Here is a 24,215-nt window from a genome sequence, read left to right on the forward strand (position 1 = left end):
TGGCTATCAGAGGATAAGCCACGCTGTAGGGTGTGGTGTGATTTATTTATTCCCCTTCTCTCTTCCATCAGGTATCTATTTCCTGCGCTGGGTAGTCAGTGAATTTAGAGGTTCTGTTTGGACCACCGTGCCATTGATACCTCTCTAACTTCTAGTCCTTTTCTTAATATTTATTTTTTAAAAAATGCTTTCCAAAACATCCTCAAGGCAATGAGTTCCATGAATTAATTGTACAGGAAAATATGCTACTTCGTATTTGTCATACGTGTGCTACTTGATTGTTCACTGTGTGCCTTCTAGTTAGTGTGTATGAGACAGTCAGTGAGAGCTTTTTTTTTACCTTATCCATAGCTTTTACAGTTTCCTAGACTCCTCTTGTATCCTCTTTTATTGCTTCTTATTCTAAATCAAAGAATCTTAATCAGTGTTCCTTGTTGGAATGTTTCTCTGTGTGTCCAACTACCCTTGCCACCATTTCCACGTGTTGCTGAACATCTTTCAGATGCCAAGAAACCTTATGTGCTATTTAAAAACTAGACACGCCACTAAGTCTAAGTTTTAGATGTTCAGACTTTTTTAAGGCTCTGAATGTCTGTTTCCTTTTGACTTCACTAATCGTATATTCAAAGAACAATCCAGTGCTTTGCTATTGTCTTGTTCCAGAGTGGCAATTGCTAAAGTAGTAGCCTTTTTATATGTGTCAAGAGTTTTCCCCTACTCCTGTGTTTATTGCTTTGCAGTCACTGACAGGGAATTTCACCTGCATTTCCTATGTACTTGATATCCTGCAGGCTTCACGCAGAGCTTCGTAGTCTGCTTATTTTCGGTAGTTCTGAGTGTTTTTGCATGAGGAAATCTTTTAATCTTCTCATTTATTGTTCAAATATTTAATTGAATTCAACTATGTGAGCTTCCCTTTGTTCTAAATTCTTTTTATTGTGAGAACTTGCCGTTTACTTCTCATCTGTTTCCTGTCCTTAAATCGCGACCTGAAATAATGTGATCAAGAAGCCAGTGTGTATATATGCTAGGTAGCTACCTGTTTTTTTCATCAGACTCATAATCCTTATTTTTTAGGATCTTGTTATAATGTTTCACCTCATCTGCTCACCATTGCTTTCTTCTGATGACGTTCTCACTTTCCCTCAGATACTTGGTTCGAACTGTTTCTTATCTTTCTGATCTTCAGAAGCCTATCCAGCAAACAGGAGTTTTATAGGGTTATTGAGCTAATAGGTTTTTTCTGTTGGAGTTTTTTTTTTTTAATTTGCTTCTGGGGAATTATCTCAGCACTCTTATCTAATAAATATAATGTACTGCTGTCTGGCTTGATCGCCTTCCTGTAAACAGTTTTCCTCTTAAGTTAGATCAGTACTTCTACACAGGATTCTGCAGAAAGATAAGCAATGTTCAGCACAACAGAACAGGTGGTGAGTGTGGCGTGGCAGAGTTGTTAAATCGCTTACTTGCCATTGAAACCCAAGAATTACTGTCAGTGTTTCCTGTTAAGTTTTGAAGGGGTGAAACATGTCCTGCATTGAAAAATGCAGGGACCTTTTATAAGATTAGGCCTTTAGATTGAGAGGGGAGTTTACGGGATAAACTGGCCTACAGAGCAGACACAGCAGTTATATTACATACTGCAGGTATGTAATGGTGTTGCTTAACAAACCACTGAATGGTTTAATTGAGTAGTTCATGTTTTTCCTGGTCCAAAGTAATTTTCTGGTGTGAGCTGAATGCCTTTTGTAAAGGTAAAGAAGGAATTACCAAAATGAAGACTGTAATTCAGAAACGTCTCTGACTTCTCTTGCCACAGAAAAAGAAAATGTTTTCATCTTCTGAACTCTTTGCTGAGATTGTGGTTCTCTTCTGTACATGAAAGGTGGTAAATACTCCCCATCAAAGGGAATGAAAGCATGAACCTACAATCAGTTAGGCCGCAGCTATGTAGAAGTGAAAATCCACTCAAATGGAGTAAAGCAAATTGTGCACTGCACTCAACTTCACTATAAGCACAAAGTTTGTCTATATTTATCTTTAGTTATGCATATGCAAATCTGGAAATCAGCTCTTCAGGAAATCCCAAGGGGTATATTTTCTGCTTGGTGTGTTTTTAATTCTAATTTAGTTAGTTTAGGGATTTGAATAATTTGTGACTCACTTTAGGATTGCTTGAGGCCTTCCAGTCCAGTCATTGATCAGTGAACTGGTGTAATGTACTTGTTTCTGCTGCTTATTTTACCTCTTTTAAAATATTATTTCAGAGTTGCCAGTGTCTGATCGTGGCAATAGTGAAAACGAAACCCCTCCACCTCTCCCACCACATCCCAGTGAGGATCTGCTGAATGAGGATCATAATCACAGGTTGGACTTTGGCTATTAATTGTTTCAACCCTAGTTGCCTGAATAATTGTGATAGTAGTTCTAACTGATTTTAAAATAGCTTTTTTATTTTGTATAAGTTTGTACCACTGTTTTTACAGTCACCTGAATGATCTTTTAATGTAAGATGGGAATGTTATTTTGACATTTAATGCGTTGTTCGTTTCAGTTGTTCGTAAGCTGCAATATGCCTGCTACCCGTATAACATATGGATGACAATATCCAGCATGTGTGCAGTAAAACAAAAAGAATCCCAAAACATAATCCCACTTAAAAACAAACAAACAAAAACCAAAAAAAAACAAAAGACAAGCCCACAAAAAAGTGGATTTAAAACTGTACCAATGGGTGCTATGTTTAGATGCAGTGCCTGAAGTCTCCTAAATCCTTAAAAGTCTCAGCCAAATTCAGTTTTTAGGAAACTGAATCTTCTTATGCAGCATGTCAGCCAAAGACACTCCTGAGGTTACAAAATGAAACTTCAGGAAGTTTGAACATTGAAATGTATTGGGGAAAAAATAATGGACACTTTACCAGTTATAAATTTGTTGTATAGATTTTTCAGATAGTTTAAGAATACCTTTTGTCAAAGCTGGTGTGCTTAATAGTGGCTTCAAGCTTTAATGTCCTTAGTAAACATGGAAATTTGGAAGTGCAGAAATCAAAGCATCATTTCAACCTCTCATACTTCTAACGCTGCAAATTCAATGTTGAGCACTTGTTACTCATTTTGTGTGTATTCGCAGTTTTGATAGTCATGCGACTGTTTTATCACAGTGATATTAGGAAAGTGTGCATTTCAGCTAAAAACTTAGCCATGATTCCATCCTTGTGTGCATGGATGTGATTAGAAACTGCTCTTTAAATGACTTATGGTATCAAAGGTTATATGTTATATAACACTTTGAATCCTTAATACAATGAAGAGCCTCGAATTATTTTTTTTTTTTTACTAACATAAATTCATTTCAGTAGTGTAATTTCATAATTTCTGGTGTCCGAGGCAGGTATGTATGACATGGTAGATAAACAGAGGTCTGCGTAGACTAGTGGAACTCCCCATTAAATTCTCAACAGCAGTTGTTTGGTAGAATCTTCTCCTAATTTTTCAACAAGCTGGGAGCAAAAACATTTTCTTATATGATAATGATACATGAAAATGATGATGAACTTGCCCTCTCTCCCACCCTGATGTTTTTCCAGTGTTGTATTGGTTTTCCTTTTGGAACTTGAGGTCTGTTGAAGTTGAGTTGCTGTGTCAAATCACACTGATTCCATTGAAACGCATTTCAGCAAAAGAACTCTAGAAAGTGTTTTGACACAGTGAGACCAAACCTTTTGATTAAAGAGCTTTGAAGTAAATGTATTTAATTTTGGAACTGCTTTTTGGCTTCATAGTATTTTAAAAAAAATTAAATTTTGTTTCTAATTGTAAAGAATCAGGGAAGATTTCAGATGCATTGCAGTGAGGTGTTTCAGTTCCTCATGGGTGAAAGTTACTCCGAGTTTCACTCAGGGAAAATTTGAAAGCTTTAGATATTTGCCTAACTTGAAGTAAAATAACTACAGAACAAAACAAAAAGACCAAGCCATGATACTTTGGAATTCTTCGGTGGCACCCTCCACAAGAACTCCAGGCTCCGGCCTCTGCTGGAGTGATGCAAAGCTGCAAAATAGGTTTGTATTAGCAAATGAAGTAGAATTGAGCCAGGTACATTGACAGTATTCTTCCAACTTTCTATGTCATGTTATTTGGAAAGCAATTGTTAAACAGAACTAGCAAAGGGGGGGGGGGGGAAGCAGGTGCTAGTATGTTCCTCTTTTCTTCTGCTAAATAAAATATGAATTGTGTAAAAGCAATTATCGCTAAGCATTTACATCTATATTTGCATCCATGATGAAAAACAAGTGACTGGAGGTGTTAAGTCTCACAAAAGAAAGTTGAGAATCAATAACTGATTTGAAAATGCATAGCCGCGAGCAACTGGAGGGAGAAACACATGTATGTTGTGCGTGCTTTAGTTTAGCTCGCTGGTGTTTTGAACTGGTGCCTAAATATTTTACATGTCTTTTTTTTTAACTGCAGCCCCATCATAAATTCAGCAGTGCATTTAACAGATCAGCACATCAACTTCAGATCTTTGACACCAGCCAAGCAGTCTGAATCAATTAATCTGAAAGCCTCGAAAAGCATGGATCTGGGTAAGATGGGATGGGGTGACACTTTTTAGCCTCAGCATCTGCACCGTCTCTGTTTTTTGCTTTTGTTTCTTTAGCACAAACATCAGGGACTAAGTTCTGCAGAGGAACTGCAGTGATGGGGACAATGGTCTGCCTCCTGCAGCATCTAATTGCAAGTACCCTTTTAATTGAAGCTGAAGAAAGGGTTGGATTTCTTTTTTCTTTAAAGGGCATTCTATCCATTGTATTGAAATCTTAGCTGCAGAAATGAGGGAGCTTTTGTCAAAATGAGCGGAAAGAATTGCTGTACAAGTTATATATTTCTAAAAAATGTAGCAAAACAGCAATAACAAAAGTCATTTTCTTATGGAATATAAATGATTGCAAAAATACACTGGACAAAGGCTAATTTCCCTAAGACAAGTTGTGTATTTCTTCATTGACAATGACAAACACAAGCAATCAAAGTGTTGCAGAAGATCTTTATAAATGCTTGAAGAGTGGTAAGGTTATGGTCCTCTACCTATCAATGCTGTGCAGAAAATCTTGCAGGGTGGGTGAAGCAGAAAGTAAATGGTCTTTTTAGTACTAGGAAAGCATTTGCAGGTGGAAGATTGAAGGGTTATGAAAACCGAGTCATGTTTTAATGAGAGTTCAAGGAAAAATTCTCGAAGTTCTTAAGCCTCAAAGAATACTGAATAAGCTTTTCTTTTTCGTTTTAATTCTTTTTGTCAGCCATTCTTTATTGTTTTCGCATTCAAGTTTCGATGGAATAGTTTTGATACCTACCCTTAGGATGTCCTTAATCATAAACTTGTGTGTTTTGTTGGATCAGATTTTGTACACCATTAGAAGAAAATAATCAGTTAATTTCACATACAGTTTCCAGATAACTTTTTGTTGGTTGCAGTGTCTGGACCCTGTCTGGATGCCACATGCCCACCAAAGCTCCTCTGTAACACTTCTCCTCAGCTGGGCAAGGGAGAGAAAATATAATGAAAGGTTCGTGGGTCAAGATAAGGATAAGGACAGGGAGATCGCTCACCAGTTGCCATCATGGGCAAAACAGACTCTACTTGGGAAAAAATTAATTTAGTTTATTACCAATCCAATCAGAATAGGATAATGACAAATAAAAACAAATCTTGAAACGCCATCCTCTCACCCCTCCCTTCTTCCTGAATTCAGCTTCCCTCTCAAATTCTCACACTCCAGCATCGCAGGGAGATGGGGAGTGGGCATTGTGGTCAGTTCATCCCACGTTGTCTCTGTTGCTCCTTCCTCCTCCAGGGGAAGGACTGCTCACACTCTTCCCCTTCTCCACTGTGGGTGCCTCCCATAGGAAACAGTCGTCCATGAAGTTTTCCTATGTGTTCTTCCCAGGGGCTGCCGTTCTTCATGAACTGCTTCTGTGTGGGTCCCTTCCACAGGGTCCAGTCCTTCAGGAACAGACTGCTCTATCCTGGCCCTCCCACAGGGTCGGAAGTCCTGCCAGCAAACCTACTCCAGCATGGGCTCCTATCTTCATGGGTCCACAGGTCCTGCCAGGGGTCTGCTCCAGTGTGGACTTCCTACGGGGTCACAGCCTCCTTCGGGCATCCCCCTGCTCTGGCATGGAGTCCTCCAAGGGCTGTGGGTGGATATCTGCTCTGTCATAGAGCTCCATGGGCTGCAGGGGCACAGTCTGCCTCACCATGGTCTTCCCCATGGGCTGCAGGGGAATCTCTGCTCCAGCACCTGCAACAACACCTCCCTCTCCTTCACTGAAAATGGTGCCTGCAGGCTTTTTTCTCTCACATGTTCTCACTCCTTTCTCTTCTGCTACTGTGCACGCTTTTTGCCCTTGAATATGTGATCACAGAGGTGCTACCTCTGGTGCTCAAGGGATCAGCTTTGGCCAGCAGTGGGTAGGTCTTGGAGCCGACTGCCGTTGGCTCTGTCAGACTTAGGGGCAGCTTCTCACAGAAGCCACCCCTGCCATCCCCTGCTACCGAAGCCTTGACACGCAACCCAATATAGTGGTGCTGATTTTTTAATTCCTGAAATGCTGCACATTGGTCTTTTGTTTTTGTGTCGTTGATTTTTATTGTCATCCTAATGCAATATTTTAATGTAACCTAAAATGTGTGTACTTCTCTAATGGAGTGTAAGGGAATTCAAGTAGTTATTAATGCATGATAAGAATGGATAAAAAAACATTCTAAGGGACTTCTTAAGGCAAAATTTTAAAGCTACTGCATGACTAGACCAGAAATTAATCCTTTTGCAGTTCAGTTCCACCTTTTTGACATATAGATAATTTTTTTTTAAGAATAGAAATACTCAACAGAGGAATGAGTTTATAGACTTGAGCCAAAACATATATTGCATGTAGTATACTAGAAAACCTTTTGGAAAGGTTTACCTACAGCTCCCACAGAAGTAGAAAGAATGTTTACAAGCAGGAATAGAAAATTCTGCGCTTGAGAGCATATTCAGAACTGCCAGGTAGCTTGTACTTCCTTTTGCCCTGGTCTGTATTCACTTATATTGAGAGATTCAAATCTGTGTAAGCAGTCTGTTCTTAACACCCAAACCCAATGCTTTGGTAATGTATATAAGTCATTAAATCGTAGTGGTTAAAAACTAAAATAAAATCACATGCAAAAAATAAAATACAAATTAGGTATGAAAATGTCTTTAAGATTGTTCAAAAATTGTTGCTCATTGTTTTAACATGCCCCTTCTGCTCTGAAGGTGAAACCCAAAAGTGATAATCAGTCTGATTGGAGGCACTAATGCTTTGTCTTTCTCATGTACAGTGATATGAAGATAAATCTCTTTACCTGAGATAGTTATTTAAAGAACTGGAGGGACTATGACAGAACCACACCCATCTTGTGATTTTATATAATAAAAGACAAAGTAAAATTGCTTGCACATAGCTTGGCAAATAGAGAAGATGAAAGCTAGGAACTTTTGCAGTTCTTCTCTAGCAAGCAGTGAAGTACCATGTTTGACTTTCCACCTTTTGAAAGATCTTAAACAGGAGTTTCAGGCTGGAAGGGTAAAAGGAGAAGAAACAAGAAAATCTTAAGTAACTGGTTTTTTTCTCTCACATATTCTCACCCCTTTCTCTGCCGCTACTGTGCACGTTTTTTGCATAGAATGCTTCTAATGGAAATAAAATTGCATTTATTTGTATATAAAACTGTTTCCAAATAGAGCATTCATACAGTGCACACTCTAAAGTGGATTTTTGGGGAAGGAAGGTTATTTCCTAGTTTCTTTTTATATTTTGCTCATTACTTAACTGCAATCATGACCCATAGTAACTTCCCACCCCAACCTGCAGAGCACTGCAGAGGAACTGTGCAGAGCATTTGGTAACGGAGAGAAGGTGTCCCCTGTCTGAAAATGGTTATATAACTGTTGGGTCCTCTTTTTCCAGTAGCCATGGACACTGCTGCTTACTGCTTTTCTTTTGTTCTCAAGTTCTGCCACTTCCTTCAAAAATAAACCTAACGTGATGAAGAGAAAATTCACAGAATTGGAGTCTAGAAGGAGAGCTCTTAGACTTTAAAATGGGACTTGGATGCGGATTCTTTCCTTTTAAACTAAGTTGTCTCTGAATCGGGTGTCTCCACAGATCTGGGAAGACATAACCGGCCTTTCAGGTTACAAGGTCCAGAAATCACCTGTGTCTCTAGTCCAGAACAACATCGTAAACTCAGTAGACAACAGAATTGGTGTAGTACAGGGCATAAATGTAAAATCTGTATTGCTATTCACTTAGGAAACATTCCACTTTACTTTGAAATGCATATAATGCATCCATTGCCTAATTATAAGATTACAAAGGCATGGATTACACAGTGGCATCACCATCAGAAGGACCATCAAAGGCAGATAACAGAACATTTTAAACACAAGAGACCCAAGAATCCAAATATTTCTACAGATTGTGTACCTTATGAGAAAACAGTGAATTCATTAAATTAGGGAGCTAATGAAATTGTATAGTAAGGGTCTTTCTAGCTTTGATGAGAGTTGATAAATACACAAAAAGTGAATCTGTTAAGTGAAGACTGGTCTTTAATTACATAGTTTCACAGTGGAACCCATTTAACATTGATGTTTACCTTTTCAGTTTTATACATTTTAGGCCCAGAAACCTTTGAGTGCTTAATCTGTTCTCCAATTGTATTTACAAAATAATAATTATAAGAACTATAAATTAATTTACACAGGGAATAATATCAGGAAATAAGGATGAGCAATCAGAAAGTGTTCAGCACTGCTAACATGTTGTGTCAGTTTGTCATTGTCACTCTGCAGAGTAAGTCTTGCAATGAAAGGAACTTGGCACTTGCAGCAAAAGCTGTAGATTACTTGCCAGCAGGGCAAATATGGTGTAGTTTATTGACTCTTGGTGCACTTCTGTGTTCTTGATTGGATGGCTGGACAGGAGCAGAGAGTGTGAACCACTGCCACCGAGTTTTTTAGGCAGGGCTCTATGCATGTGCTGTGAGTTGTGTGAACAGACACTGATCTTAACTTCTAAATTCATGAGTAGCGTGAATCCAAAACCAGCATTGTCTGTGTTTGAAGAACTCCATTTTTTTGTACATTAGTTTTTGCTTGAACCTACTTAAAAAAGAACCCAACAAAGTAAAAATCTGTGGCATGTGCGAGATACTGAGTTTACGTTGTAGGAATTAAAAAAAATCAAACACATAAAGGCAACTACAGTGGTACTGTGATAATTTCTTTGGTTTTGCAGCCATGAGCAGAACCTTTTGCAAAGCGCATGGAGGCAGGGTGACTCCCTGCTGTAGCGTCCTTCATTTACACAGTGGTCAAAGACTTCTCAAAATTTACAGCTTCATTCCCAGCAATAGGGTACAGATTAGTTCCATGTCAGCGATAAGTCCTAATGTTCTTCCCTGCTCCAGTGTTGAGATAATGACAGCGCTTTCTGGATCACTGGTAGAGTTCATACCTTGTGTCTTATGGTACATCTTTTCTTTGCTCTGTCTGCTTTTATTTTGAACTGCTGTTGACAAAAGAGCACAGCCACTCCTTTCCCTCTACTGATCCTGGCACTTGACACATCCACTCAATTGCATAAATTTTTTTGTTATGGATGACAGTGTTTGAATATGTTGGCAAAGAAAAGAGTCTCCTCATAGTGTGGTTTCAGTAATACGTGCAGGGCCGACCAAAGTCTGACTTAGACTGCATGCCAAGTTTGCACTTGTGCTTATAGCTCAGTGTTAAAAATAAGCAAAACATATTCAGAAATGCTAGAAATAAATGTTGATTTGTCCCTTGCCACTGAAGTGGTACACTTTTTGAAACTTGACAGCAGATGAATAGATAGAAAATGAAGAAATCCTCAATGGCTTCCATACAAGTCATTGGAGAGATAATTTTCTCTGTCCTCTAACAACCTTCTAGACACACATATTTTTTCCATACATTACCACACTTGTCTAGAGAAGAATTTATTTGTATTAATTCATCAGAGTCCATTTTCAGTAGTGGCTTTTGTCTTTTTTAACTGTATTAAAAAGGTAATTTTTGCAGACAATGAATGGCAGTATGATTTTTTTTTTTTAATGCTGTTCTGGAAGGTGAAAATCTGTGCTGTAAGAAAAAGAATGGAAAGAAGGTGTTTTATTATTTATGTCCAACACCCTTATTTTCCATAAACCTTTATGCAGAGGAGTGATTTAGGCTATGCATAAATGTAGTGTAAAAACTACAGCCATGGGAATTGTATTCAAACACATGAAAGTGTGGCTTGTTTTAACCTGAAGCAACATGAAATTGAATCATATGAGTATATAGCAATTTTGTTTTGTATCAATTCAGGCAAAGTACTGCGTAGATTTATATTTGAGGATGTTGGTATAATAGTCCATGACCACTATCCCAAGGTACTGCTCAGCTCCCCCTTTCTTTGCCCATGTGAAGCAAAACCCCGTATATTTTAACTGATCAAGCACAACAGCCTGAAGAAATAGAAATGTGCTTTGCTTCATTTTAAATGTGAGTGAAATATCGTTTTCTAAAACATCATTAGACGTACTCGGAGTCTCTTAACCTTGGGGCATATGTATTAAAGATATTGGCCAACTTGTGTGTTTAGGAATAATTAGGAAATGAATATGCAAGGTATGGAGTATTCTGCAAGGAAGTCAATATTTAACTAAATGCGAACTTCTTTGTTAGTGAAGAAGTGCATTCGATTACAGTTCATACTGTTAAAACATCTCAAAATGAAGAGAAACCAGTGTTTCACATCCAGAAGGATGTGAAAATGCAGTCAAGGTGCTACAGCTAATTCGTGGTTTGCTCTGAACCAGATTATTCCGAATATATTTTTGGATATTGAAATAAATATCTCACAACTTAAACAAATTAGGAGCTAATGGAGATTACTCTTCAACTTAAACTGTTTTGATTCAGATACAATTAAAAGAATATGTTTTGGGAGGTCCCTAGTGAGAATTATGGTATTAGTGGGACAAAAAGTGGTTTCGTATTTTAAAATTACTATTTTGTTAACCACGTTGTATGTATGGAATACATTTGTCAGGCCACTTTGGGTTGAAACCAACTTCAGAACTGCATTTAGGAGCCATTTAAGTTCATTAGAGCATTAATGAGGAAATGGAGAAGAAGATGGCTGTGAATTCTAACAGACTTTTCAGTGTTACAGGCTTGTAACAGTAATTTAACTAATCATCTCTTGAAGAGCAAGACTTTTCAAGAACAAAGTGTCACGGGTTTGGGAAAAAGTACTTCTTATGGCTGTGATTGTCTTTGGGGTCAAGGGTCAAGACGGATTTTAAAATTACTCTTGCTTATGTCATGAGTAACTTTCTAGTCCTGTCCGATTAGATGTACATTTTCTGAGGCCACTCTGCAGAATTAGAAATGAACACAATGTAGCTTTCTTAGTTTAAATGACTTTCAAATTTCTGTTTGTAAGATCTTTAAGTAGGGAATGAAACAAAATCATTTATTAAGTGATAGGGTAATGTGAATTGAATTGAAATGAGACTGAAATTAGGTTTATTCTGTGTGAACAGAAAGGCTTTTAACAAGGCCAATTACGTTACTCAATTTTACACCAAATCTGTGTTGCTGCAATTGAGAGGAAGGTGAGCCATGATACAAAGGCAAAAGTAGCGGGGGGGGAATAGCAGCATTTTCGACTGGTTTTGTAGACATGTTCTGAGATTCAAAGAGGCTTCCGGTGGGGCAGAGTGGGAGCATCCTACCAACTCTGATGGTGAGAGAGCTGAGAAAATGGTAACACATGATTGAGGTGGTAGTTTCTTACACTGCTTTAGTGCAAGTTTGAAGTGAGTTGGGCTGTTAATGCACTTAAATTATTAAAGTGTTACAGGGAGGAAATAGCAATTAATTTAACGTATAGTTACTATGAGAAAGAAAGTACAGATGATAACGAAGTAACTTTTAAGTACAATTTATTGTAAATCTATTCATTACACTTTGTCTGAAATCTGCTCCCTATCAATGTTTTCAGGCAGTGAATGGCAGATTAGATTAGGAACTTGTGGTTTAACCCCAGGAGTCTGCAAGAAGTGTTAATGACATGCGAGAGATGTGTAGCGGGGGAGTTGGATCAGTTTTAGCCTGGTACAGTTTTTTTGGAACTAGGGGTGAGAGAGGACTAAAGAAGACTAAAAGTGTAAAAGAAGCCGTGATGGCCTCAATTAGCAGTGTAACCTTCAGGAGTTAGTAGTTGTTGTGCTACTAGAAAAAAGTGAAAGAATTTATATCACGCTGGCTGGGAAATTGTAAAACAATGTTATATTCTGCCATGAGAAACCTTCCATTTAAAGGTAAATGTGTCCAGAAGACAGCATCAACTGCACGGATGGTTCTTCAACAGCAAGTAGTAGCAATAGTGAATACAAGCCTAGGTATTTTCATTCTTGTATGCTGACACACAAGATGTGTCCCTTGGGGTTCTTCTCTGAATACAACTGAGGTATTAAATCAGTTCTAACAAAATTGTTCTGAAAAATCTAATTAAAGAAAAACTTTGTACAGTGAGAAAGAGAGTCCAGAATGTTGATCTGGATGTGATTTGTTCCTGTCTTTGAATGTGCTGAACAGGGCATCTCAAAAGTTGCGTTAGATGCCATTTTGGAAAAGGTTTTCCTTTTTTACTGCATGAGTATAATTTATCCTTAGCCCTTGTGCAAGCTTTTTTGCTAGTGTCACTGCTTTTTAGCGTTGAAGTAAACAGAAATCTGTCAGGGACTCGTAATCCTTCAAGAATAAGTAGCAGGTGGGGGACCAGGTGACCTCAGAAGAGGAGAGATGGTCCCCTTCTGTGACGTTTCACTGTCACTGGAGAGGAGAGGGGGGGAATTATTGAAGGAAAATATTTTAAGACAATGCAAGTTTACTCTTCCTAATACACACAATTGTATTGTTCCTGTAGATTTCTGTGTAAAAGCCTTTGGTCTTGATAGGCAGTACTACAGGGCAAACCTAGAATAGCAAGCAGCACTTTCTAAGTGATAGTTGTGAGCCAGCATTTGACACCATTTCTCTGAGTGATTTATGCTGCTCCTAGATGGGGAAACACTTTGCCAAGAAAATAAAAATGGCAGGAGAATTATGTCATTGGCTCTATCATTGACTAAAATTAATTGATGATGCAGTGCTTCATTATGATGAAAGGGCTGGGTAAGGATGCAGTTCATCAGAAAAAAACAGTGAGCAGTTTGTAGCTTTGCTTTATTTTCGAGTGTCTATACCATAGGACCTGATGGATTCTAAAAAGCACGGAAGTATAATTTGTGTATGTGGTTTGGGAATAGAGCTCTTGTTAATTGATTATATATAATAAGAAATTTTATATTTGGCTTCCTATAGACTAATAAATGTATTGGGAGATTTGTCTTGAAGGATTTTTTTTTTTTGGTGTTTCAATTTCTCTTCTTATTCTTTCTCATTAATTGTAATCTTGATCCTTGTTTGCTTCTTTTCGGAGTGCAGAATTACAGCTGGTCTTCAAAGGTACGTGTTAGTTTGTCCAGCAGAAATGCAAGTGACTTTTACATGTTTAGAGGTTTTTAAGTAGTTCTTATTCAGTGAATGAAACTGATCCCTCAGAAAAGAGGCACCAAGTTGAATGGTACTACCCTGTATCTTGTGAACAGTAGTAAGTCCTTGTTTTGGGAAAAAATGTTATAATGGTACAGTGATTGAACTGGGCAAAAGGAGGGAAATTAGTTATCACAATTGGCAGCTGCATTGATTGGTGCTTCTCTAAACCTTAGTTGACCTTTAAGTAAACCTGAACTGTATTTTGACACAAACTTTGAGGCCGTACATAAGGCCTGTTGTCTACTAACCCATTAAAAATCATGCAACTCAAATAAAATGGCTCCCTTGGTTATCTTGAGTAGAATACACAAATAGCAAGCAAGAGATTAAGGACATGAATGCATTGGTGAGTGCTTTGCTGTTGCTGAATAATACGACTTATTTTCTTAAAGCAAAGCAGCGCTCCAGAGATTTTTAGCATAGGAAATCTTAATGCGTCTGACTATTCATGGTATGGACAGTTGGGTTTTTTACCATTTGTGATTGTATGCTATTAGCTGGAAAGATTTGTTTGTATTGGTAATATTCCATGTTTCAGAATTGTGGTCTTGCTACTGCCTCAGATGTCCATGCTTTTATTAAACAGCTGTTGAACTTCTGTCACTCTTATCTTAGCAATTACTTTGAGTATTGACAGCAAATATATACCTGGCTTCTGTGGTGAAAATGCGGTTCCTAAATTATAGATGCTGTTTTAAAAGAGCTGGTGTATTTTACACTGAGAAACATAAATAACTTCAAGACCATAACGTCCTCTGGAATTCCAGGGACATTTCAAAATGTGAAGTATTTCTTTATTTTAGAAGTTAAGGAGAAGTTTCTTCTCAATTGTTACCATATTTACTCCCTTGCATTGATCCTTCCCAGACTCTTGTTTGAGTTTTGTGTTTACAGTCTCCAGATTAGGTGGTTTCATTTTTTAAAATGTTTCGCGTTTAAGAATTCTAGCTCAAGAATACATGGCACTTCTACGGTCCTCATGAAAACGGTTGCCATTGAAATGTTGTTAGAAATATTTTCCTGATATATTCCTGTCTGGCACTGCACTTTCCCAAATCTGATGCTCTTGAGCTGAAATTTTTCAAAGTTAGATACAACATCATTACTTTTTGATGTTGCAATATAAAAATGATCAGATTTTTTTCATTTGAGTTTTAAGAGCAGACAGTATTTTTTTTTCCCCCATTTAAAATCTTTCATGGGCTTTCCTGCAAAGATAGGCCTAGTAAATACACTAGTAGAATCTTGGAAAAGAAATTTCCACTTAGCTCTTGTTATTTTTCAAAAGCCAAGGAAGATAGCCAGAGAAATACTACATTTGTCGCAAATGAATGGTTGCATGAATTTTTAATATCATGTAGAGCAGTGTTTTCAAATGCTATTTTGTGGAACAGGACATCTTGCATACTTCCTAAACCAAATCTTCAGTTACAAAGTCTTCAACTTTCGCATACAAAGTATTTATCTCCTGCTAGCCTTTTCCTTCTTTTCTGTTCCAACCGGATTGGTCTATCCAGCAGCCTTGGCTGTGCCATGCCTATTCAGTCTAGTGAAGGATGGCCAGCCTAGGAGTCACTACCTAAGCATAATAACTCATGAAATGAAAATTACCCCATGGAGGGGCACACATACTTCGCTCAAACTTTGATATAAAACTTTAATTTTTGCATTTCCCAGTTTTGGTGTGTATGCTTAAACTCATAATGCAAACTTTGTATTCTGGTAAGATTATTTTTCATTTTCTAATCATTTTATTCTTCCTTTTTTCCCTCCAGTATTAAAATCTAATTTTTGTGTGTGAAGCTAGTGTGTAAAGTATGATTAAGTTAAATGGATTTATCCCTTTTAATAATTTAAAACTTAGTTTCAGGCAAACCAAGTTATCAGCATAGTTTTTACAAAGTGCTGTGAACCTTGGTATCTATTTTTTTAAAGCTTGTATGTACTATAACATAACCTGCTCCAAGTAATTATCATATATTACAGTGGTTGCCATTAGTGACTGCTATAATTAAGGTTGCAAATCAGTTTCCATTATAATCCCTTGTTTTCACACAGTCATAACTTGTCAAAACACTAACCTTTGGGACTAGAATTTTCAAGGGTTGTTGTTTCTTAAAGGTAAATTTGGGAGGGAGAGAGGGGGAAAACAAGTCTGAACTATCCTTATAGCAAATACTTGTCTGGTCATTTTGCATAATATGATCAAACTGCATAGCAAGGAGCTAAATAGTTGTCATTTCTAAGGGCTAGAAAAAAACTGCAAGAAAGGTTAAAGGACAAGGAGTACAGAACTGCCCTGGATTTTGGTTGCACTTCTAATTTTGACCAGCCTCCCTGCTCTCTTGTTTTGCAGCATCTCTGCATAGCATTTCAAACAGCAGTATCTGCATCTCACAGTAGAACTACACTATGTAATTTTGCTGATAATCAGATGACAATCAGGTTACAAATGTGGAAAAGAGATCGTAGAATCACTAGGTTGGAAAAGACCTCTTAGATCAAGTCCACAGTGCTCAGTTGTGGATTCATGGTTCCAGTTGTGAATCCTAGTCCTGGATCTGTTGCTGATTCCCTGAAAGTGAAATAAGGAAAGAGTGTAAGAAAACACTTACTGTGATTCTTTTCCCAGCAGCAGCTCCTAGGTGTCAATAACTACCATACTGCTCTTTCATGGGTCAAAAATAGCACATTCCTGTATCATTGCAGATAATACTGTATGTAAACTTTTTATGATGACCACTATGCAAAGCTTCTGTAAATGCCCATTTATAGTGTTTTTGGTATGACTTGACAGTTTATTTTATCGTATAAAGAGATCACATTTTAAGGCATAATATAAGGGAGTGCTTGGGCAGGCAGGGTTGAAGGATAAGCTTTCAACCCTAACATTCATTTCCTGTACTTGTTTTATCATCCCTAACGTTACATTAGCACCATTTCTTTGCATAGAATTCATTTTAAGAAATGGTGATTGGTTCTTCCCCTCAGCCCTCTGGGAGACTGTTTTAATTAGTTTCTTGAGATATATGATAATAGACTGAAGGAAAGTTACTGAAGAAAAAGTACAATTTTTGTTACATTCAGAATTTGCTCCTCCACTAGTTTGTCTGCAAACTGTTGCTACTGTAAGCGTCTGTCTTCATAAGATGATGTGCAATACTAGAAAGGAATGGTTTACAGATGAAACAAAATATACCATAGTATAGAAAAAAACAAATGATCGTTTTTTGGGAGACCTTATTGTCTGCAGAGGGTCCTGTGAGTCACTGAAATGTCTTGCAGATGGGAAGGTTTCCACATCTGGATTCTTTTTGCCAGTTGAGCTCTTTGATCTGAAAATGTTACAACTCTCCTATGCCCTGTAATTTGTCTGGCAAGATGAGTTATTTACAAATGCAATTGCTCTTCTGACAACTCAGTTTTGAGCGTGTAAATGCTGAGGTCCTGATCTGTAACCCACAAGGATGGCTGGTAGTCCTTTTAGTGGTTTCAGTGGGCTTTGATTCAGATCTTTGGACATTGAAACGCTCCAGGTGGATTAGGTAAAAAAAGACTTTTTACAAACTATTATTATTTAAAGATTTAAGATGTTATGTATCTGAAGTAATATGACAGTATTTGCAAGGCTTGTGAATTTAAATAAGTTTCTGATCTTTGTGTCTTTTCTTTTATTCCTCCAGTGGCAGATGAAAGCAAAGTTGGTTTGTTGGCCGGACACAAATCAGGTAAGCTGTTCTCCTATTTTGCAGGAAAGTCAGCAACTTGAAAGTAGTATGGGAAGTAAATGAAATGAGCTTACAGCAACTACGGTGACTAAAAGAATTGCAAATTAAGGCATTACTTTGTATGCACTGACTCCAACTTGTACGGTGATGAATTAGGGACTGTTCTTTGCCAGGCACTGATGTAGCCAAGTCATTTGCAGGAAGAGCTGTAACTTTTTCTTTTTTTCAGTACAGGTGGTGTAAACTGAAGAAAATGCCTTTCAAGCAGAGGCAAACGCAGCATGTCTTGTGGAGTGTGGGAACTTAAACGGTGTACATTTTGAGAAATAGAAATATTTCTTGTTCTTTCTTCTTGTTCCAAGTTCCACTTACGTTACCAGGAATATTGAAGATAACAATAAAAATTTCTACAGACTGAACAAAAAGGATCCTTTTCCTTTCAGTATGCTTGTGCAGTAGAAATAACTCATGTTTTCTTAAACTTTTCAGGCCATTATAAGAACTTTGAAGGAAATGTCACATAAGATTGTGGTTTTTCACAAGCTGTGTATAAGCTGACGTAAGAAACCTTAAACTTTCTAGAAAGCTGAAGTTATTCAGCAATCTCATCTCTTCTGATAGTAGAAAACACTTAAGTTTCAGGCTTCCCCTTTTTAGTGTGATTGCATGTTGCCTTTTTCCATTTCTTTGATAAAACTAAAAGTCTGGATTCATGTAAAGGAAGGTCCGCTATGAGATTCTGGATTGTTTGTGGTATTTCTTGTCTGTGCAGCTGGGTGTCCTATAGTTCTCTGGTGTGGATTTCCTTTATCTGAAGACCTTTTCCTGAACTTAGACAAATTCTTTTTAAATTTCTCTGGCATCTTTCCTAAGTCTGTGAACTTCTTGGATTCTCTTTCTGAATCAAGGAGTACTTCATGTCTTGTAATATTATCATTTATGAGGAGAAGAAATTCTTTTAAGTTTTTGTTTAGGGAATGTGATACCTTCAAAGAAATTAACTTGTCAATTTGAAGAAACTAGGGATGCTGCCCTTGAGTTTCTTCTTGTGCAGAAAAATTATTACGAACATTGCAACATAATGCAGTTTTCCAAAGATCAGTGGAATTCACTGCTATCAAAGGATATTGGAAGGAAACCCGGTGAGATCATAACTCTTTGGCAATCTGTTATTACTGGTACATTAAACTTTATAATATCACTTTTAGCAGCATTTGATCTTTCTTCTGCACACTTCAAGATTTTAAAAACTCTCTTTGAAATTTTTTCTCTTTGAAGACACCTACAAATTTTTTTATGAAAATGTGGAGCTATGGTTATTAAACTTCATCTTCTTTGCTTTACTTATCTTCCATAGACCTCTTGCATGCACCTGACATCTTTTTTCCTAGACTAAAATTGGTGGTCAACAGATCACATAAAGAATAGGTACAACCTCTGGAACCTGTGTTCCTTTGTTTCCTCCTCAGAACAAAAGAAGCTACTTAACTTCTGAGAAGTTTGGAGGGTAAATTACTTTTCTTGGTTCTGTCCACTTTAAATACTGTTCAATTACTGCTGAAAAATGTTTCTCCCCTCTGTGTTTCACTTCCTAACTGGTCATAAAGAGAATCAAGCAACAGTTTCAGTTTTTGTCATTGTTTCATTCCAATATTTATTTCAAAGGTTTGTTGAAGAACACAAGGCTTTTTTTCTCTGATCCTTTTTTACTGTATGCTTTTTGGTATTATATACCATATACAGATCTTGCTGGCATTCAGTCACATCACAGAACTCTCAACACTGTTCATTTTGCTGCTTCCTATAGGTACCATTTTTAAGAACATGCTAAGGGAGACATTACAATTTCTTGTGCTGGGAGCAAAACATTTATTTTCTCATTACAGAAGGAAGAGTTTCCATCCTATTCCAGACTTCAGGAAATTAAACATATTTCTCTGCAGAATTAATTATCACCTACTAACAATCAATGCAATTATCCCTTCTCTCCTTCAACATGACTTCTATGAAATACACAGTTGAGTAATTCTCTCTAGGGAAATATCCTTTCTGTTCCTTTTGGGCTGGTGGTGCTTCTAGCGTTTACTCTCAGCTTTTGGTATAACTGTTGTATCTCTTGCATGTTACGTGTTACTGAGCAGCAGCAGTGGTTAGTAGTGAGTATGCATTTCAAAAAGTGTTTTGTCAATTCTGGAAGACCAAGGCATTAGAAGGATCTGTAGCTGCAGCCCCATCTTTCTGGTTTTTTATATATTGCAACCACAAAAAGCAGTTCTGTTGTTGTGGGTTTAGATTTGGTTTGGGTTTTTTCCATTAAAAGTAGTTTTGATTTTTCAAGTATGTTTGAACACATCCTGAGCTCGTAAGCATACTTGTGTCCATATTTCACCCTCGCTGAAATGCATCTGTGATTTTTGGTTCTCATGGCTGGCCCGTCCTTCACCCTGACAGATGGGAGACTCCAATGGTGTTTACAGATGTTCTTTGTGCCACAAATGTTTTCCACAGTGCCATTAGCAAAAGCACTGGAGGACTGTGTTGGTGCAGCCTGCTTGGCCTTTTCTGGAAAAGACCAGAGTTCAGAATGCGAGTGTGAGGCATCTTCTCTGAATCCTCTGAGCTTCCTTTGTGCTCAGAAATGGTGCATCTGCATTCTCTAAACTAAATTCCAGCTATGAGTTGGACAAGCAGACAAGTTGTCTCTCTATCATAAAGCAGAGAAGATCCCTGAAAATTGACCAAGATGGAAAATCGGCAAACTTGAGCTCAATTTTTTATTAATTCTTAGGCTTTTAGAAAAGCAATTCCAGGACAGCTAGGAGGAAACCCTTTGTAAGGAAGGGCAAGACTATTTTACATCAGATATAGCCTGTTTTATATCAAATACTGAAATTGAGTACTGAATTCTTTGCAGCTATTTTTATTTTATTCTGAAATTCACTTTTTGTGTGTTCTGATTTACTGCTTAGAACACTTTTAGTACGTATTGACTGTCTGCTGAAGTCTCTGCTGACACAGCTCTTTCAGATGATGCAGTGCTGGAGAAAAGCTGATGAGTCTTTCTTTATGAGCTCTGACATATTAATTAGCAAAATGGGCAAAAAAGCTTTCCTATTTTTATTTTAATGTCACTAGACTATGCTTTTGGCTGGGGTTATGTTTCGAGACAGTTTTGAGACAAGATGAGGTGAAGATCTTATTTTTTTTCTGGCTGCTATGTGAGGAACATGTGACTGGGCTATATATTAGCACTGGCAAGATTAACTGATACACAGGGGTAGCCCTGTTCCCAAGCTGCAGTTGAGTTAGTGCTATATGGCAAGAGGTAGAGTAAGGACCTGAGTAGGAAAAGGCCCATTAGGATAGTTTGAAGAATGCTTCTGGTCAGGTTCTGCCCCTTATCATTAATTTTGCTTACGGTGCAGTTACCGGGTTGCTGTTCAACCTATGGGCAGGATTAGTGTTCTGGGAAAGAAGTCTTGAATAGACAGGTGTACAGCTAAATCCTGCAAGGTCAGGCCTTTGAGGTTTGAGTGCTGACACGTGTGGTAGACCTCCAGTCTGTACTGCTTCGTTTATGGGTATCTGAGTTGTGGTTAAACTAGAATTCAGATTGGGACTGAAAGTTTGGAATAAGGTAGATTAAAGGTCTTGTTGTATCTATGCATCCATTAACTCCAGAATGTATTCTGCATTGAATAAATTTTCCTGAGGTTTCATTAGGGCTAGGATGAGGATTAAGATTATGGTTTAGGACACAAAAGTGTTTGAAAAAATAGGTTTATTGGTAGATTTTGTATGATCCTCTGGTATAGGGTATGGAAAGTGCAACAGATGGAGATTCGTCGCTACCTCCAGGGAAGGCTCTTCAGCCTGTATGAAAGCCATGGTTGCGTTGGTAGGTGACATTAAATCTATAAGATGCTAAGGTTGCATTTCTATAAGTGTAATTGAAATGTCCTCTTTGGGTTTAAAGTTGCATGGCACAGGATGATCTCCATCTGTGCTGTAAGCTTCTTGTGTAAGATGGCATCAGATTGCCGATGGAAGCTGTGCCTGCTCTATCCAGACTCCCAAACCATTTCTAGGGAGTGTTTGTGAGAACAGAAGAGCTGTTACAACACTTTTATAGTGTAGATGATTACATTTCAGTAAACTCAAGTGTGCCCAGCCACTGCAGACTTTGCAAATACAAACATAACCTATGATTTTTAAGAGGTCCAGCTTAGTATTTTGCAGACGCAAAATAGGATCTGGTGCAGGCAGAATCCAGTTTATTAAAGTTTTTTTCTGGTAAAAGTATGGATAATGGCTAAACTAAACTTGCTGCAATTTGAGTTTAGACTTGGAAGAGCAGGCAGACATGGAGAATTTTAATTTTTTTTCAACTGGAGGAACTGTGCAAAGGCTGAGCTGTTGGAACACCAAGAGAATCCTGTGGTTTATGCATGCTTATGTCTCACAAAAGGCTTTTCTTTAGTCAAGGATATTGTTAAGGGTTAATAGGGGGGTTAGGAAGGATTACAGAAAGCTTAGTGGAGCTGCTAGACTTGCTTGAGACCGAGGCCATTGTAGCAAGTGTGACTTGTGTTTTCCTTTTGATTGGCAGGTAACACAATTATGTTGAAGAGGTGCATATGGAAGTGTTGTTCTCCTCTCTTCGTGCCAGATCTCATAATTTTGTTAAAGAAGCCTTCTCATTACTGTAGATGTCATTAAAGCTGAGCTTTTCAAAGGGGACATTCGGTTCAGTATGGAGTTGATAAGAATTTATATAGTAACTAGATCCACAGCAGGAAAGACTCATGTAAATGGCTGAGCTGCCTGGTGTATGCAAGTGAAGTGCCTGTCCAAACAAGAACCTTGCCACTATCTAACTGAAAGCATGTGGCATATAGAATCTGACACTTGTCTGCATCTGTGAGAGAAGACATAAGTTGATTTTAGCTCTTTTTATTTCTCCTTGATAATAAGAGTGTAATACTTGGCTGCGTCAATCATTCTTGCAAGTGTGAAGAGGAATTGCCTGTCTTGCAAACTGCAGTATACCTTAGTAATCAATACGAAGGTGCCTAACCCAACCTGTACATCTTGGCTACTGGAGGCAAGCAAACTGTGGTGGCACTGGGAGCTGTGCAGGGTGATTTTCCCTTAGTTCAGCCAGTGTAGTGCTTTGTGTTGTTTCTGTTTGAGTGACACAAAACCAAACGCAAGTGTCTTTCTATGACACTTCAGCACACCGTATTACCCATAGCCCATGCCTCTGAGCCTTGAATCATTAAGCAATGGTTAAAGTTTGATGCTTTACTGCTGGGAATATTTTTGCAAGATTTTCGTTCTTTTACTGTTACCTTCACTTTGGGCTCTTTTCCCCTGGATGATTTTTTTCAAGTGGTGGTATCATCCTCATCATTGTCATCATCAACAACTTGAATTATGATTCTCCAAACAAGGTGCTTCTTCAACCATATACTTCCAAATAAATTGTTGTCATCTGGGAATCTTTATCAACTCATGCAGCCAAGAAACAAAACATAAGTTTCCTTTTTCCTGGAGATCACTTATGGGAGTTAATGTTTTCTTCTGTACTATGTCTTGTAAGGTCTAAAGTCAAAGACGTTACATTAAATCTGTTAAATTATTGGGGTTTATAATGATTTCTGGTCCAAAAGTTGTAGTGCTTAGCTTTCATTGAAGCTCTGTCTACTGTTCTTCTTTTCTTATCTTCAAACACAGCTTGTCTAGTGAAACTGGGACGATACATTAACTTAGGACTCTATGCCAGTGTGGCTTTACTACCCTTTTGTTAGTGGACTTTATTTTTTTAAGGTTAGGTTTCTTTTTTTAATGTGTATAATGGCTTCCATGTTATGGTTAGCTCTAACTATCTACGTTGCTTAGACTTGGCAAAGCAGCTTGTTTAACACTGCATAGTTGAACAAGAACCAAAACTATGCTGTGACCAAGCTTGTGGGATAGGACAGCACAATATTGAACTGCTGGGTTGCGGAATTTTTGCTTAATGTTCAAAGTCTGGAAATCTGTAGGAATGAATCCTGAGCCTCCAGCTTTCATAAGCTGGCTCTTAAGAATTAGATTTGAGAAAAATGCTCTTTTAATTTCATCTAGTATTTAGAGTGCTAAATATAAAGTATGAATGTTTAGTTGGAAAAACTTTCATTTGTCTCTTGGAACTTCATGGATTTAAACCTGTCATAGATAAGAGAGTGTATTGAAACAAGATGAGAACAAAATTAGAACTGCTGTCAAGTTCTAATTTTTTTTCTTTTGAGCAAGAGAATCTCAAACTAGACATTCCACATACTGATTATTTTTAAGAGGCTATTAAAAATGGGGCTGATGCAGCAATCTTTCTCTTCCCACCCTCACCCCCTCCCTCCACTATCAAACTGTATCTGTTTCTGCATGAGAAGCTTGATTTTTCACTGACTCAGGAAAAGGAAGGCTGGACACTTATCAGCTCCTGTGCTTCAAACCATTATTATAAATTAACAGAACTTGCAGTATCATTGAATTTGAGTGAAAATCAGATTGTTGGTCAAAATCTCTTCTGAATGCCAAGCTCGTGGTCCCTCTTGTCTGCGTATGGCCTATGTAGCCGATAAACAGCTCTCACAGATAACCTAATTAGATGGTTCTCCTCTATGGAGGGAAAATGTTCTCATTTTTCCACCGAGAAGAATAATGTTGTGCTCCCAGGAACTCAACAGCTGTATCTATTTCTTTGGCAGCTTTTTTTTTCTTGTTTTTGGAGACTTTAT

The 24,215-nt window shown here is 37.8% G+C and overlaps 1 protein-coding gene across 3 annotated transcripts in view; it reads left to right on the top strand.

The window, feature by feature from the left end:
* The window catches only part of PARD3B (par-3 family cell polarity regulator beta), a 421,427-nt gene that overhangs the window by 228,765 nt on the left and 168,447 nt on the right, over positions 1-24,215 (top strand). For 2 of the 3 annotated variants that reach the window (XM_054069863.1, XM_054069865.1), the window contains 4 exons: positions 2,268-2,367; positions 4,473-4,588; positions 13,595-13,615; positions 17,389-17,433. In XM_054069863.1, the coding sequence (XP_053925838.1) occupies positions 2,268-2,367; positions 4,473-4,588; positions 13,595-13,615; positions 17,389-17,433 (282 nt within the window). The remainder of the gene's footprint in view (positions 1-2,267; positions 2,368-4,472; positions 4,589-13,594; positions 13,616-17,388; positions 17,434-24,215) is intronic. The other variant, XM_054069864.1, reaches the window with a different exon arrangement.

The sequence above is a fragment of the Cuculus canorus genome, chromosome 6 (genome assembly GCF_017976375.1).
Source record: "Cuculus canorus isolate bCucCan1 chromosome 6, bCucCan1.pri, whole genome shotgun sequence".
NCBI lineage: Eukaryota > Metazoa > Chordata > Aves > Cuculiformes > Cuculidae > Cuculus > Cuculus canorus.